Source organism: Macrobrachium rosenbergii, chromosome 7 (genome assembly GCF_040412425.1).
Source record: "Macrobrachium rosenbergii isolate ZJJX-2024 chromosome 7, ASM4041242v1, whole genome shotgun sequence".
NCBI lineage: Eukaryota > Metazoa > Arthropoda > Malacostraca > Decapoda > Palaemonidae > Macrobrachium > Macrobrachium rosenbergii.
In genome coordinates this window covers 10435001-10452500 of record NC_089747.1, presented here as the reverse complement: position 1 = coordinate 10452500, position 17500 = coordinate 10435001, and the positions used below count along the sequence as shown (strand labels likewise).

The 17500-nt window shown below is 37.5% G+C and overlaps 1 protein-coding gene across 3 annotated transcripts in view; it reads left to right on the top strand.

Annotated features, from left to right (window-relative positions):
• LOC136840123 (uncharacterized) overlaps positions 1 to 17500 on the top strand; it is a 697102-nt gene that overhangs the window by 510343 nt on the left and 169259 nt on the right. For all 3 annotated transcript variants that reach the window (XM_067106519.1, XM_067106520.1, XM_067106521.1), the window contains one exon: positions 12086 to 12287. In XM_067106519.1, coding sequence (XP_066962620.1) covers positions 12086 to 12287 — 202 coding nt within the window. The remainder of the gene's footprint in view (positions 1 to 12085; positions 12288 to 17500) is intronic.

Here is a 17500-nt window from a genome sequence, read left to right as displayed (position 1 = left end):
AACTTCTTTTGACTGAAATCGTATAGAATCCATCTCTTAAGAGTATTATTCTTAGTTGCAAAATCGCCGTATTATATATTAAATATGTACTTTTTTACTACTTGCATAATCTTTAGTTTTTATTTAGTAGTCCCTTTTACATAAAAAATACTAGAGTTCCAGTATTGATGCTTAGTTCTTTGAATAATAAAGGGTACAATATTAGACATTTTTTACCAGCTGATTAACATTACAAATAATAAATCGTTCTGCAGCTTTGAAATGACTGAGGGGGGATATTACAAAACCTTGCCTTTTATTGTCGGGGTAATGAATACAAAAAGCGAGACACAAGTTGCAAACCCTACTCCTTATGTAATCGTAGACAGCCTCGGAATAGTTCTCTCTCTCTCTCTCTCTCTCTCTCTCTCTCTCTCTCTCTCTCTCTCTCTCTCTCTCTCGTTTTTGTTAGGTGACTATTCAAAGAAAATCCGTAGCCCACATTTGATTTATGTTAAAATCGCGCTCGCCCGATTGTAGCAAGCCTAAGGGACCAACTTTAATTAATTTTTGTGAAATTCATTAAGTGGTTATTTCTTCCGGAAGTTGATCATTTTAATATGCGATAATCAGCAGGAGTTTAGGTCTTGATTGAAATTTCAAATTAAAAGATTAGTTTCAGAGATTTGCCGTAACGAGGTCGGTTTGTTACATATCTCCAAAGATTTAAGTGAAAGAGAGAGAGAGAGGAATAATAATTTTGGAGTAAAATGCACCGTTACACTAAGTATCCTTGTAATTCTTGTTACATTTGTGGTTATGTAATCATTCATTTATAAAGAAAATCCATACAAATTCACACTAGATATTGTAATCATCACACTGCGACCATCTGTTGATGATTCGTCTCCATATGGTTTAGACTTCATAATTGGATACCAGTCTCTGAAAGAGAGCCGAATTCGGTGAAGCTCTTTGGGTCTTCACAAACAACGCCATTTAAATCTCATATCCATCAAGATTAATTGCATTTCCTCATTCGAAGATTAATAACACGTCAGTACAATTTCAAAATGTATTTCTCCTGCAATCACTCAGAATCACGTTGTCTTGGGTCCCGTCCCGTAAACGGTCAGGTCAGCAACGTGACCTCTTCCTGATACTCCGGATGCGGGTTCGAATCCTGCTGCGGACGTCAGCATTTCTTCAACTTCTGACGTTTGAATCTCAGGTTGTGTAGTGATAAGCGTATCCAAAAGGCGTGAAGAATTCGAGAAGTTGAGAGGGCATTGCGGGTTTTACAGTTACATAACGTGTCTGGTAAAAGTGACCAGTAGCTTCTATGTACGTAGCCTATTAGAAATTTCAAATGAACGCCAGATTATTTGGAAGCTTTAATTTCAAGTCAGTTGCCCTTAGAGGCCTGTTCTTGTTCTTGTTTGTCCGGCCCGGGGTGGGGCGGGGTAGGTAGGAGATCGGGAAAGTAGGGAAAACATGACATATCCACCCTCCTGCAAACCTGTTTGTCCGCTCCGGATGGGGCAGGGTAGGTAGAGGATCGGGAGGGTAGGAACATGACACATCCACCCTCCTGCAACCCCTATAATGAGTTATTTAACGACGATATTTTCAGTGCGCTATTGTGTGCCGTCGTGTAAGCTTCCTCGGCTTAATTATTTCTGTGTTGGGGGACGAAGGACCCAGTTCACGACTGGCAGCCGCGTTCAAACAGCGAGTCCTTCAACTCCTGTCCTGCCCAGCGCAGCGTAGCGCTCGTCGTCTCGCTAGCAATAATAATAATAATAATAATAATAATAATAGGTGAGCTTGTGCCTATCGCAATACAAGATGAATGTAAATACAAAACAAACAGTAGAAAGTAAATGTGCTTTCCATCCACTCCCCATGCTGTAGTTTGTAACATGGCGAGTATATGCTAAGATTACGTATTTTGGCGTTACGTAACAGCGAGTCAACACACGTCCTTACGGTGGTGCCTGGGTCGGGAGTTCCTCCTCCGGAATCAGCGTCCTTGTCAATAAGGGCATCGCCGCCGGGAAAACAGGAGGATTAGAACCTGGCAAAATGGGCGATATGCTCGTGTATGTTGTAGGGTGATTCGGTCCTTGGAACAAGAGAGGGGTATTACCACATCTCGTGAAAACAAGCTGTAACAGTTTTGCTGTCAGAGAGAGAGAGAGAGAGACTCTTCTTGAAACCAGAGAGCAATCCTGTGAAATGAAAGAGCAGTATCTTCTACAGAGAAGAGTAATCCTGAGGAGAGAGAGAGAGAAAGAGAGAGAGAAGACTCTCCCTAAAGCCAGAGAGCAAACCTCTGAAATGAGAGAGAGGGAGAGCGCTATCTTCTAAAAAGAGAGTGATCCTCAGAAATGAGAGAGAGAAAAAATCTTAAATGAAGGAGAGAGAGAGAGAGAGAGAGAATCTCCTTAAAACCAGAGAGCAGTCCTGTTAAATGAGAGAAAGAGAGAGCAGTTTCTTCTACAGAAGAGTAACACTCAGAAATAAAAAAAAAAAGCAGCGAGAGGGAGAAATCTTACATGAGAGAGAGAGAGAGAGAGAGAGAGAGAGAGAGAGAGAGAGAGAGAGAGAGAGAGAGAAAGAGTCTCCTGTAACAAACTTCAGTTTGCAAACCTTATGGTCATACTCTATAAATGGTGCTGTCGTTGTTTCATATTACCCATTCCTATAATGCCCCAACACCGACAACCTTTCGGTAAGTCTGTTCTGACAATGGCTCCCTTTAAACTGATTCCACTTGGACGCTGCAGTTGAAATGGCTTGCTTCAATTGATGCGTGTCTGGGATCATGTTTATCCGTTTTTGTGAAGTTGGAATTATTCGTTTTTATCTTTGCATTTGTACATGAATTCATTTTTATTCGTGTGTGTATGTACCTGGAATTCATGCATGTCCATGTGCGTTTGTCTGGAATTCGTGTTTAGCTGTGTGTTTGTACGCTGAATTCATGTTTATATGAGTGATGTGCCTGGAATTCATGTTTACTCTTTGTTCGTTTTGAATTCTTGTTAATCTCTGCTTTTTTTATCTGTTTATCTTTCCTTGTTATATCATGTTTGGCTGTGTTTGTGTATCTGGAATTCATGTTTGTCCGTGTTTGTTTATCTGGAATTCATGTTTGTCCGTGTCTCTGTATCTGGAATTCATGTTTGTCCGTGGCTCTGTATCTGGAATTCATGTTTGTCCGTGGCTCTGTATCTGGAATTCATGTTTGTCCGTGTCTCTGTATCTGGAATTCATGTTTGTTGTCTATCTGGAATTCATGTTTGTCCGTGGCTCTTTGTCATGTTTGTTTGTGAATTCATGTTTGTCCGTGGCTCTGTATCTGGAATTCATGGCTCTGTATCTGGAATTCATGTTTGCCTCTCGTATCTGGAATTCATGTTTGTCCGAGCTCTGTATCTGGAATTCGTGTTTGTCCGTGGCTCTGTATCTGGAATTCATGTTTGTCCGTGTCTCTGTTTATCATGTTTGTCCTGGCTCTGTATCTGGCATTCATGTTTGTTTGCTCTGTATCTGGAGTTCATGTTTGTGATTGTGTATCTGGAATTCATGTTTGGCTGTGTTTGTGTATCTGGAATTCATGTTTGTCCGTGCTTGTGTATCTGGAATTCATGTTTGGCTGTGTTTGTGTATCTGGAATTCATGTTTGTCCGTGCCTCTGTATCTGGAATTCATGTTTGTCTGTGCCTGCGTATCTGGAATTCATGTTTGTGATTGTGTATCTAGAATCCTTGTTTATCTTTGCTTGTGTATCTGGCATGCATATTTGTCTATGCTTGTGTATCTGGAATTTATGTTTATCATTGTATGTGTGCCTTGTGTAGGCGTGTTCATGTGAAATTTATATTTATTTGTGCTTGTATATCAGGAATTTATGTTCACCCGTCTTTTCACATCTGGAATTCAAGAATATCTGTGCTTTCATATCTGGAATTCATGTCTATCTGTGTCTTTCTTGCTGAAAGGAAAATCAATCATTTATGCTTTCCTTACGACTGCATTAATTTAACCTTCGTAACATCCAAAGTTTTCTTAGGCAGTGTAACGTTACATGCTCATGGTCATGCCCGTCACGATAAAAGATAGTTGTCGTGATAGGTTAAGGGTTATCTGGCGTCACAACGGCCAGGGACACTGACGACTAGTTCTCCGATAGCCTGTCTGTGGTACCAAAACTCATCACTTTTATTCGCGAACCGGCGATGGATAAATCATGAGAGATAATGAAGAAAATTAATTATTCCTTTGATAAAGTTCATTAGATGCAAATTTTATCGATTATAATAGATTAAGTTTCAGATTTTTACTCGAAGTTTGAATCATCCATCTTAAGCGTAATGAAACCTTTGAGCATTTGCAAGCTCCTGTTCTTATAAGCCGCGAGGATGGTGAGGGGGACGTGGGGGGAGGGGAGCTTATCGAAAGATTAAATTCATTAACGATGTTCTACAAAGGATCAGGTAATCTTTGATCACCTTTGAGGGCTTAGATCCCTTAGGATAAGACTGGATCGTCTTGTGTAATCAATTACAAACCCTTTGTGGTGGGGCTACGTCCCTCAGAATGGGATTGAACCATCTAGCCCCATTCATTTGCTGATACTTTCTGAAGAAACGCAGCTCTCAAAGTGTAGCCGTAACTTTCTTGAAGGTATTTTTATGAACATTGTTATATAATTACTTTGCAGGGCTTATACATTGTATAGAATATTTCATTATTGGCCTTTATAACGCTTTCCCATTTTCTTCTATTTTATTCTGTCACTAGACCTTACCTCTATTTGGGAAGTGCCAATCCTAGTTTATGAGAACTGAGGAGGAATATAAATAAATAAATAAAAATAAATAAGTAAATAAATAAAAACAGATAAATAAATAAATAAAAATAAATCAATCAATAAAAATAAATGAAAATGAAAAAGACTCTTCAATTCTTTTATAATGTAATTCATCTGTTAAACCTTCCATATTTTTTAGCAAGACGTAATTACAAGTTTCCTGTTCATGACTTATCTCGTAGAATGAAGGAAGACGTCTTGCAAATAAAGCAGATCAGCATTTTGCACCTTATCACCATCCTTGGCAAAGGTTTCTATATTTAATGCAGAGTCAGTACTTTGAAACTAATATATGATACATTAAGGCAATAAAATCTTGGATCACTTTCAAAGATTAAATCCTTAGGAATAAATACAGACCTCTTTGATTAAGTAATGTTAATTTGTAAATACATGCACCCGAAGAACGGTATTAGATAACATCCTGTACATGCTAATTGAAGCTCTCCGCAAGGCTGTGTCCTTTAGAGTGAAATCAGGAGGTCTCTCGTCCCCAGCTGGCAATTGTCTTTCAGTAATGGCAAAGGAAACTCGTGCATTCAGTAACAGTTTCTTTGCCTTGAGCTAAACCATACAGATTTCTATGAAATTCAACGTATATTTAACAGAAAATTTCTAAGGATTGTTGTTACTAAGAGAATAAACTTGAATTATGTATTCATTAGCTTTTGGTGTTAAGCGAAGCTAATTAGAAATTATGGTAATTTTAATCTCGTAACCATTTGTTGATTATTTTCAAAATGAAGCTAAAATGCTGCGCTCAGATAATGTTATTTCCATAAAGATAATGCTGTTTCCATTTGTGTGTGTGTGTGTGTGTGTGTATGTAAAATTCTCTTAAATGGTATAAAATATATTGTACGATACAGTGAAATAATCCTTTCAATAAAGCATTGAGTGTAAGTGTTGTAAGTTCAAAAAAAAATGGCAGAGACGTTCACATAACTGGAAGTTTTAACAGTAAGATTTGAAAGGAGATTTAGAAGGGTGACCAAGAACACAAGATTGTTAAAGAAGAGACCATTGCACTTCATATACTGGCAGGCCGAGGAATTCTCTTATTGCCTCTCTTGTTCCTTGACTGATAACTTGTCTACCTTTAAAGGGCGGTTCTTTCACTTCGTGAATAAACTTTTCACCCTTTCTTTTCGTTTTCCTTGTTTTCTTAGGGCTGTGGCCATTAAAGACCAATATGTTGTCCTTCCCAGTGACCTTTTCTCCTAAATGAAGTAGTGCGGTGACCTCATCATCGTAATATAAGTTGAAATGCTATTTTCTGACTTTATAAGTTTAAGTGGAGATTACACACAGTAAATTGGGTTGTTTTCACGGGACCACATTATTGAATGGAAACTGCTCTAGCATTGTAGTCCACTTGTCAGGTTCATTAAATGAGATAAAACATTGTGTTCGTGCTCATCCGTCTGACTTTTGTTTGAATTAAAAAACAAAGCAATTGAACCTCCTTTTGTTGGCTAATGAGGAAACAACTTTCTTTGAATGAAGTGTTTGCGTGCCAGGCAAAACAAAAGAGATTAAATTTAAGAAATGTGTTAATTAGTTCGACAACAGTCCACTTCAGAAAACGCTCATTCAATGAGTTGTTTGCGAATAATTTGGATATTTATGCTTTTGAAATGTCCAGTAATACTTGTAGTCCCGTTTTCAGAACTGAATTGACCTTCACTTTATTAAGGCCATAGATTTATTTCTATCTAATGCATGGAAGTATATGAGTTATGGAATAAAGTTCGTAGTTGGGATCACTCAGAATACCTCCCTTTCAATTGTGACTTATTAAAATATTTGTCCCCTGATGATGACCATAATTATACATAACCATTATCCTCAAACCACAGACTGTGTCATAGCCTCTGTAGCATGGCCTTCCACAGCCTTTGCTTTGAGTTCCCTTCCATGGTGGTTAGTACGAGCAAGTTGTTTTTTAGTTTTAAGTTTATTTTATAAATCCGTTCTGTTGTGTCGGTTGACGACAGATCAAAGAAGGCCCTTAATGCCCATGGGATTTCTGAGAGCAGTTATCTCCAGAACGTGGAAATGAAATGATAGACAATAGACTCGTTATGTTAACTACATTATTGGGCATCGTAATAACATATCTACCATCATAATTAACGTCTTCCCAGTGTCAGTGGATGAATGGTACCATTGTGTAATTCAGGTACGTCAGGCCACTATTATTGAATTTCCATGCTAGTAAGGATAGACAGTTGCAGCGCAGAAGAAAAATGCAGGCGTTAGCTAGATTTGCTGAGACCAGCAGAAATTGACAGGAGATGATTATATTTTTTCTTTTGCGAGTATGTCGAGTTCGTACATCCTTTTTACGCATTCTTCAGTGAGAGACAGCATTCTGACCCTCATTAATAATACTTTGACACAGAGATGAAGGTCCTCGAAAGGATACAGTGAAGCATTTTTTGAAATGTAATGATTGACACTTGATTGAGCACAAAAAGAGATGATCGAAGTGCTAGTAATAAGAGAGAGAGAGAGAGAGAACTGTAAACTCTGACTAGAGCCATACGAAACTCACTTGGAAACAAATGAAAACCTGTCGATTGCGTCGGGGGGAAAGATTGGTCAGATACGGAGGTGTGACTCAGCGTTCCTTTTGAAGAAGTACCATAAGTGGGGAGCTTTCGGATGACGGAGGGTTTTCCTGTGCGCTGTCAACAGACTTCGATAAGTCAGCAGTAAAACAGCCGGATTTCAAGGAAGAAGAGGATGACTTAGGGTGGATGGTAAAAGGGCGATTAGATCAAGTAGTTATTACAGACTTATAGAATTCCAACTTACACAAAATATGGAGAATTAACGACCGGCAGTATTTATCCACTTATATATACAGTTAATATTCTGTTGGCAAATACCTTTCAATGCTCAGCATGAATAGTTTCTAAACTTTTTCTTTTAGTCATTTCCATTTCCACAAGAAGGCTTCTATTCTGTCCCCGTTAATGAATGCGTGATTGTCTACTAAAAGCAGTTAATAAAAAGCACTAAAGACGGTTAAAAAACTGAACGAAGATTTCTTAAAATGAACATCAAAGAATTGAAAATCATTGTATGTGAATAATGTGTGCTCATCTGCAAGCCCAGAAGAGCTAGGGTTAGCAAATTTATCCTCAAGAAGTGTATCGCCTAGTTTATTTCTTAATGCAATGTACATTCGTCTCATTGTTTTAGAAACTTTATACGTAGATTCATATGTACACGCAGACAGATCTTTACAGATCTATTGACGTGAACATACTCAGAATCAGAGGAGAAGAAAGGATGCAAGATTATTACAGTACCATAAAATCACAGCAGAAGGTCAATAACAAAACTCTTTTGGCCCCCCTCAAAATTGGCGTTATCAGTATCTCACAGAGAAAATTTAGCCACAGATTGTATAAGCTTGTGAAAATAACTCCTTTCTTAATGGTCATCGTCTGGGAGGTTGTGTGTGATTTGGAAGAGGTTTGAAGAGAGGGATCTGAGTGGGAATTGTGGCTTTGGAGAGAGGGGTAAAAGTGAGGTTTTCCTTGGAATGGATACAAATTGAGGTTGTCCTGGTAACAGATTGCAGACCATAAAATCAATTGGATTAGATCCCATGGCCAATTCCAGGAGGTACCCCGGTGTGTCCCGGGGGCTAACTCGGGGCGTCCCTGGGAGGAGAGGGAGAGGGAGAGAAATCAAAACAGACTGGACGAAAGGAATGACCAAGACTCATGATGATGGCAAGATAAAGTAAAGGCGTCAGGAAAAAGAAGCGAGGTAATTAAAACGTCGATAAGGTCATCAGTCTGCTTATTGGCCATCAGTATATTTCCTCAATGACAGATGTATTTGTAACTACAATATATGAAAGTGCACGGTTTTATTTACATTCAAAGTTGTTTCAACGGCGCACACTTGTACAGACACATATGCACAGGTATAGACGAATTGTTTTTCTTTGTACATGTGAATGCATGCAAATTCAGCGGCCCCGAATCCACACAGTGGTTTCGAAATAAAATCCAACTGCAAATTGTTTTCGAAATAAATCCCAGCTGCAAATTATTTTCGAAATAAATCCCAACTGCAAATTGTTTTCGAAATAAATTCCAACTGCAAACTATTTTCGAAATAAATTCCAACTGCAAATTATTTTCGAAATTAATTCCAGCTGCAAGTTATTTTCGAAATAAATAAATTCCAACTGTAAATTATTTTGAAATCAATTCCAACGGCAAATTAATTTCGAAATAAATTCCAACTGCAAATTATTTTAAAATCAATTCCAACTGCGAATTATTTTTGAAATAAATTCCAACTCAAATTATTTTCGAAATAAATTCCAAATGCAAATTATTTTCGAAATAAATTCCAAATGCAAATTAATGGAAATTATTCCATTTAAAGCTTTTTTTCAGTCAACAGAGATTTGATTCCTCCTACAAACCAAATACCTTAACGTACTTCTTGACAATTGCATTCGTATCTTTATATACCTCTCGTACTGTATATTTTATAATCTCATTGCTGTAGCATACACCTGCTTTCTATCATCGACTGTGTTCCTGGTTTAATTAAACAGTTAACTTTTCCGTTTCTCGTCAGCCCTTGTGTTAGTTGATTTTTGTATATACTTTAATTTGCTTGACGTTTTTTATCCCTCGTCATAGCTTTGCATGTCATTTTTCATTTAGCTCGAAAATATGAGGTCAGTACCTAAATATTCCTCATTTCATCATCAAGGATTTGTCTCAGATATCCATACATTCCTTTCTCGGAGATCAAGCTATTGCTTATCAAGCTCCTCATTTCACGTTTTATTCATCGTTTATACTATGCGTGATTTTCCGTTGTTTCACCATTCCTTATTGCTTCAGACCCCCAACACGCCCTCCCCCGCCGCCCCGCCAGTGCATTGCAATGACTCAATTTCCATGTAACCCCAAGGAACATGCATTTTATAATTGATTTTATTTAATTTGAATATTGTCATTTCCCCCTAGAATATGAGAGTAATCCTCTCTCTCTCTCTCTCTCTCTCTCTTCAAGACTGTTTCAACTGGAAGAGTCGTAATATTTCGCAAGCAATTAATTTCTGATTATTGGATACATTTGCTAGTTTATAATACCTTTGATGTACAGTATGTTTTTTTTATACATTTAGCATTTGCCTCTTCTTTATTCTTAAAGTTTGTATTTTATTTATCTTTCTCATAGCGATGTTTGTTTGTTTGCTAATGGCATTCACTTTTTTTCTGTTATTTTTAAATTAGCCTGGAAGAATAATATGTATTCGTTATGCCTAGCGTTTGCTTGTTTATATGGGAGTTCTAGATGTGTGTTAGATAGATCTCAGTTGATAAAATTAAATGATGGCGAGGTAAGTGTTTCTTATCTTATTTGTGTGTAATTATTTTAGAGCAAACTGGGAATTTGAATTTTAATATGATAAACAACTCATATAATATTAAGGGACACACTTCTGTCTCGTTATCAGTAAAAAATGAAGGAAGGGTATTCAATAAACATTTGGCGAACCTTTTTGTAAACATTTGTAACCGTTAGGTGAACATTAAGGGAACCGACTGAAAAACATTCAAGAATACTCAGGAGCCCGTTCGATGGGTAGATAGGGAGCCATTTATTTGAGATTCTAAAAAGCTGCTTGGTAAACGAGGAACCATCTAATCCATTTGTTGGACACTGAAGGAAGCCATTTAATGGACTAATTTAGAGATCCATCTGGAAAATATTTATGGTGCGTCAGTTGAATATATAGGGGAACCATTTTTTATCTTGCCGTTTGTTTTCCCATCAAGATACTTTATTCACTCATCCCAGAGTGACTCCCCATCTGTTGCAAGACCTTCCTTACTCACTCATCCCAGAGTGATTCCCCATCTGTTGCAAGACCTTATCCACTCATCCAAGATTGATTCTCCCCATCTATTGCAAGACCTTACTCACTTATTCTCGAGCAGTTCCCCATCCGTTGCGAGATCTAACTCATCCCAGAGTGATTCCCCATCTGTTGCAAGACCTTACTCACTCATCCAAGTGTGATTCCCCATCTGTTGCAAGACCTTCCTCACTCATTCTCGAGTTATTCCCCATCTGTTCCAAGTGTGATTCCCCAGATCTTATCCAAGTGTGATTATCTGTTCAAGACCTGATTGATTCCCCAAGAGTGATTCCCCATCTGTTGCAAGACCTTATACACTCATCCCGGAGTGATTCCCCATCTGTTGCGAGATCTTACTCATCCCAGAGTGATTCCCCATCTGTTGCAAGACCTTACTCACTTATTCTCGAGTGATTCCCCATCTGTTGCGAGACCTTACTCACTCATCCCAGAGTGATTTCTCATCTGTTGAAAGACCTTATTCACTCATTCTCGAGTCATTCCCAATCTGTCGCGAGATATTCACTCACCACAGAGTGATTACCTATTTGTCACGAGACCTTGTTCATTCATCTAAGAGTGATTCCTCATCGGTCGCGAGACCTTATTCACTCATCCTCGAATAATTCCCCATCTGTTGCGAGACTTTTTTTCCCTCATCATAGAGTGATTCCAATTCAGATGGCGATGGTGATCAATGCCACGGCACGAAAGCCAGCCGTTTCAAAGCCCTCTCGAAATACCGATCGGGAAAAGGGAAGGTATTCTTCAGTCCAAATGCACTCTGATGCAAAAGAAATAAATTCGCTGGTTTATCGGCAACCATTCTGGCATCGGTAAATGTCCCTCGGTGAATTTGGTATTTTGTCTTTCAAGTTCATCTCGGCTTAAGACTTTAAGAAAAAATAAAAAATAAATGATGCTTCTTGATTATTCCTCCGCGGTAATATCTGATAGATTAGGTCACCATCAACCTCCCTAGTATGAATTATAAATTTATGTCAGGCACAATTAGGTGAATATGTTAATTACTGTACAGGCTTCGGTTAGATACCCTAGAAATGTAATGCCATCCTGAAACACAATTCAGTTTCAAATCATATTAATCACCGAATCGTTCTCTAATTAAAATCACAAAGAGGATTAACTTTTCATTGTATCAGCTTAAATTCGTGTCTTTGAAAATGAACTGGCCTCTTTATATTCAATTCAGAATTAATCACTCTCCGATAAATACAGCATTTGTTTACCAAAACAGCGCAAGGTTTCCATCAGACACTTATGCTGCAATCAATCTCTCTTTGTTTTGTTTTCAGATGGGGCGGTTGGGCGGGTTGCTTGCCTGCCTGCTGCCAATAGTGGTCGGTATAGCTTCCACCCCGACTACCATCGGTACCAACACGACCCCTACAACAGCTGCAACAACAACAACAACAGGTACCAGCTACCAAGCTACCACTGCCAGTGGACCTGCTACAGCGCCGACTGCCGCTGACGTCACTGCTCCGGTTAAGTCAGGTATGTTTGTGAAAAGTTTTCCAGGAAGGTTACGGTAATTTTTTTTCCGGGGAAGGGGGGTTGGGTGGGGGATGTAACGGTTTTAGAGTATACGCACATTTGTAATCTTTCAGTAAATGTATTGTTATTATTATTACAGAAGGAAGAGAAAACCTATTTCGAGTGTTGCAATATGAATAGTTTACCTATTTTAGATGTTACAAAAGAATTTTCATTAATGAAAATTCTTAGCTTTCTGGAGGCACTCTTCCCACCTTCTGTAGGTGGGGCGATTGCTTCCCGAAAGCTAAGAGTTGTTGTTAACGAGTTTTTATGTAAATTTTAAAATAGGTAAATTATTCACTAAAAAGACGAAAGCAAAAATAAAAGGACATCTGTGGTAACAGCGAGACAGTTGTTAGTTTTCTTCATTAATATTATTGTTGTATAATTGAGTGTATCTCCATGGTAAATTAATTCAAAGTTTTTGATATATGTACTGTATATATATAATATATATATGTATATAATGTATATATAATTATATACATACATACATACATACATATATAAGTCACATACATATAGAATATATATATATGATATGTATTTATAATTATACAAAAATACATTACATACTGTTTGTCCAAGAAACTTGTAACTTTTTATGAATAAAAACACACAGTTTGAACACTTTAGTAACATACATACACACACACTCACACAGACATACATATAAGCAGACATTTCAAACCCATTGCTTATATTCCTAAGCCATTTTAAATATTCTCAGCCCACCCTCCCTTTTTTTTTGGGGGGGGGACCAGCTTCAGCGACAGGGTGTATACCCCAAATCTTTTTTGGTTTACTAAAGGGCGTATGATCACAGACGAATTGAAAGCACACCCCAATCGTCACGCCGAAATCCACCCTCTCTCTCTCTCTCTCACACTATTTTTTTATCTTCTCGCGCGGACGCGTATGCAATTTGCCAAAATCAACAGACTGAGCTAATAGCGTAATGCGAATTGGGGAATCGAGGCGTCGAAACACGAACTATGATGATGATGACGGGACGATGGAGAGTCCCAGACTAAATACACGACGATATGGAAGGACACGTTTCCAATTATTCAGTCTAAACATCGAATCGCCCCCGCCAGCCATATTACTGCAAGTGGCCCGTCATCATCGTCTGGCGGTTCCCCCTTATTGTTGCTGGCCGCCCGTGCTACTACCTCCGGCTTTGATTGGCCTTAACTATTGCTCGACTGTGTGATATGATATATGTGTGTATGTGTGTATATGTGTGTATGTATATATATATATATATATATATATATATATATATATATATATATATATATATATATATTAGATAATCATTGTTATACATTTTCGTGAGCCTGCTTTCACGGGTGTAATAGCCGTGAATTTTTCTTTCGTTTATAAAAACTCTCTCTCTCTCTCTCTCTCTCTCTCTCTCTCTCTCTCCTCTCTCTCTCCTCCTCCTCCTCCTCTCCTCCAAGAAGAGTGATGGTGTTGAAACATCGCCGACCAAATATCTGATAATTAATTCCATGAATATAAACGCCTACGTGTTGACCTCATTTCTTGTTACTCTTGACTTCTCTTGAGAGAGAGCGCTCGGGTTAAGGCGATTTCATCCACCTTTTCGCGAGGACCATTGCCTATAAATTACTATTTATATTATCTTTATGTTAGTTTTGCGTTTTCATTTGATCAGGTGATAATTAAAGAATCTGACTGATCACTTGTGTAAGGTTAATTCAGAGGGCCTGGCGAAGGTGGATCTTGAAATCACCTTCTTTAATTTTAAGCTTCCGGGTGATTTGGACGTTATGGTAAATAGTCTTTTGGGTAAATATATGATGTTGATTTGACGCTCTGTAATTGCTGACATTTTTGCAGAAGTAATTTATACAAATTGAAAAAATGGAAGTTCACTTTACGAAGATAATGCATTTTGGTAGTAGATGAAAGGAAAATAATAATAACTGCTGTGGTTAATGACTTAAGTAATTTTAAACAGGCTTGTAAATTGCAGTGTTGTTAACGTATACAAATAGATATTTTATGCTCATCTCTTCTATCGTTTAATTAACTTCATAATCGTGTTGATTTCTTAGTCTTGATTATTCAGAACTTTACACAGATTCTTGGGGTTGTGGAAAGCGACTTTTATGTCATTTGAATCCACAAGGACTAATATTCTTAATAGGGATTGGTGGAATTTTTTCCTTCAGTTCTATGACATTTTTTCTGCATTAAAAAATGTCATAGAATTGAAGTAAAAAATTCACCAATCCCTATTAAGAATATTAATACTTTAAAATCGCTTCTAACTCGGCCAGTTAGGTAAAGTTGACTAAAATAAATTGTGATAAGTTTAATTAAATTTATTAACATTACAGGGGATTATAATAGCTTGTTCCAAAACATAGGCGAAATAAGAGTTTATTGTGTGATTTTAGTCCTGGGTTTGCACAGTACTGACTTTTTTGAACATCCATTCAATGCGTATTGAACGAAATAATTTATTTTGTAAAAGAATACAAATGACCGATCGCATGTTTACATGTTTTTGAGCCTAGGTATACGTCATAAAGCCATGACATACACCAGGTATCAGCAGCAACTGATCCACCACAAAACATACTCCAAAACTATGCATATACTCATCCAGGTTTTCATCACGAAACAGTCCTCGCGTTCTGATAAATGGTAAACTTTATTCTAATAAATGGTAAACTTTTAGTATAATATTTTCCCGTCGGTCCAAAATATGCAAAGCCTTATTCCAGCTCAACGAACTTTGTTGCATTCAACGGAGTATTGACTTTGGACCAATTGTCACACAAAGTTGGAGTTAATGCATAAAGTGTGGGGACGCTGGGTAAACTAACGCAGTCGCGTGGGCTGCTTTTCTGAATAGCGTCGGCAGAAAAGAGTGGCAGTATGTATGTATGTATATTATATATATATTAAATATATGTTATATATATATGTGTGTGTACACATATGTATAGTATGTATGTGAAGTTAATCACGAAAATATGGCACGTGATGAATATATATAAATAAAGGCATTGCCACGAAGGAAAGAGAAACGACGGATTAGTGCTAGGCCTTTCGACTTATTGCCCTTCACTTAGCAGACTCCTTTATGTATGTATGTATGTCTATACTACATACGCATATATATATATATATATACATATATATATCGTGTATTTATGTATGTATTTGTGTCTGTGCCAGTTCTTGTGTGCGTACGTTATGGTGAAGCATATTAATTCACTTTTAAATTGCTTTATGAGAATGAAGTACAGTGTTGTTAGGGAATAAAATAAATCCTTGATGCGAACCGAGCTTAGCTTCTCTTTTCCACCATTCTTCTTGCCCTCATCATGAGCATCTCGATTTCCTCAGCATCATTACCCCTATTTTTCCTTTTATCTCCGTAGTACCTCTTTATTCAAACCTAATTGTGGGCATCAAAATGAACTCCTGTGTTCTCATCACGGTTATTTCTGTCATTTTATCTTCAGTTTTTTCTTTATCATTTATATATCCAAGCGCTCCTATTAAGAGTTTTTACCATGCATATGATGGGAAACTGTAGATACTATCATGTGTGTAATATATAATATATATATAGTATATATATATATTATATATATATATATATATATATATATATATATATATATATATATATATATATATATATATATATATATATATTTGAACCAGAGGTTTTCTGTAAGAAAACACAGGATCTTTATAGATGGAAAAACTATTGGGGCTGCTCTGGCTAATCGACAGCTCGCACACAAAAGAAGGAGGAATAACAAAAATACAGGAAATGGTTATAAAAATAGATTTATTAATATTAAACTTAATAATCTTAAATAAAAAAAAAACCATAACAAAATGAGCCAGGAGCGAAACACAAAAAATAAAGAAGTACCAGCAGCAGTCGATACAAAAAAAAAAAAAGCCATCTCCAGCGAAGTCCCACAACTAACGACAACAGGCCGTATTATCACGACGTCCTGCTGCCGTCTCGCCAAAAATACAAAGGACACGGGGCCTGCACCTGAGCAAAACTGCCGACAGGGTCTTTTGCGGCCAACAAACAACCATCTTCGTTGGTGCGCTGCTCCAGTCTGGGCCCAAACACCGGCTGCCCAAGAAACGTCCTCAAAAGTCGAACTGCATCTCAAAAGTTCTCTTTCAAGAGAACAACCTCATACTGCTGCCCGAACCTGACTAAAAGTTGGCGCCACGCCACCACAGACGTCAACAATCCTGTGAAAATGAGAGGATTAGCCAAATAAATAAACAGGTAACTACCGTACCGCCCATAGAACAACCAAAAGATCCTAACACCTTCCCCTGACAGAAAAAAAAAATTACGTTTTTTTTTTTTCCAAAATAACCAACCTCCTCCTCAATGTGGTGAAAACTCCGACAACCAGAGCAGAGCCAATCCTGTCACACGGTCGCCTAGGTTTTCGGCCCTTAAAAGAAAAACACAGGATCTTTATAGATTATTGGGGCTGCTCTCTAATCCAGCTCCACACACAAAGAAGGAGGAATAACAAAAAATACAGGAAATGGTTATAAAATAGATTTATTAATATTAAACTTAATAATCTTAAATAAAAAGAAAACCATAACAAAATGAGCCAGGTCCGGGGGAAACACAAAAATAAAGCAGTATTACTTATATAAATAAAGAAGTACCAGCAGCAGTCGATACAAAAAAAGCCATTCCAGCGAAGTTCCAGCAACTAACGACAACAGGCCGTATTATCACGACGTCAAGCTGCCGTCTTTATACAAAGGACATATCCTGCACCCGAGCCAAAATGCCGACAGGGTCTCCACCTGCGGCCAACAAACAACCATCTTCGTTGGTGCGCTGCTCCAAACCAAACACCGGTGCCCAAGAAACGTCCTCAAAGTCGAACTGCTGCTGGTACTCAAAAGTTCTCTTCCCAAGAGAACAATGAACCTGACTAAAAGTTGGCGCCACGCCACCACAGACGTCAACAATATGAAAATAATGAATAAATAAACAGGTAATAGTATAGAACAACCAAAGATCCTAACAATATATATATATATATATATATGTATATATATATATATATATATATATATATATATATATATATATATATATATATATATATATATATATA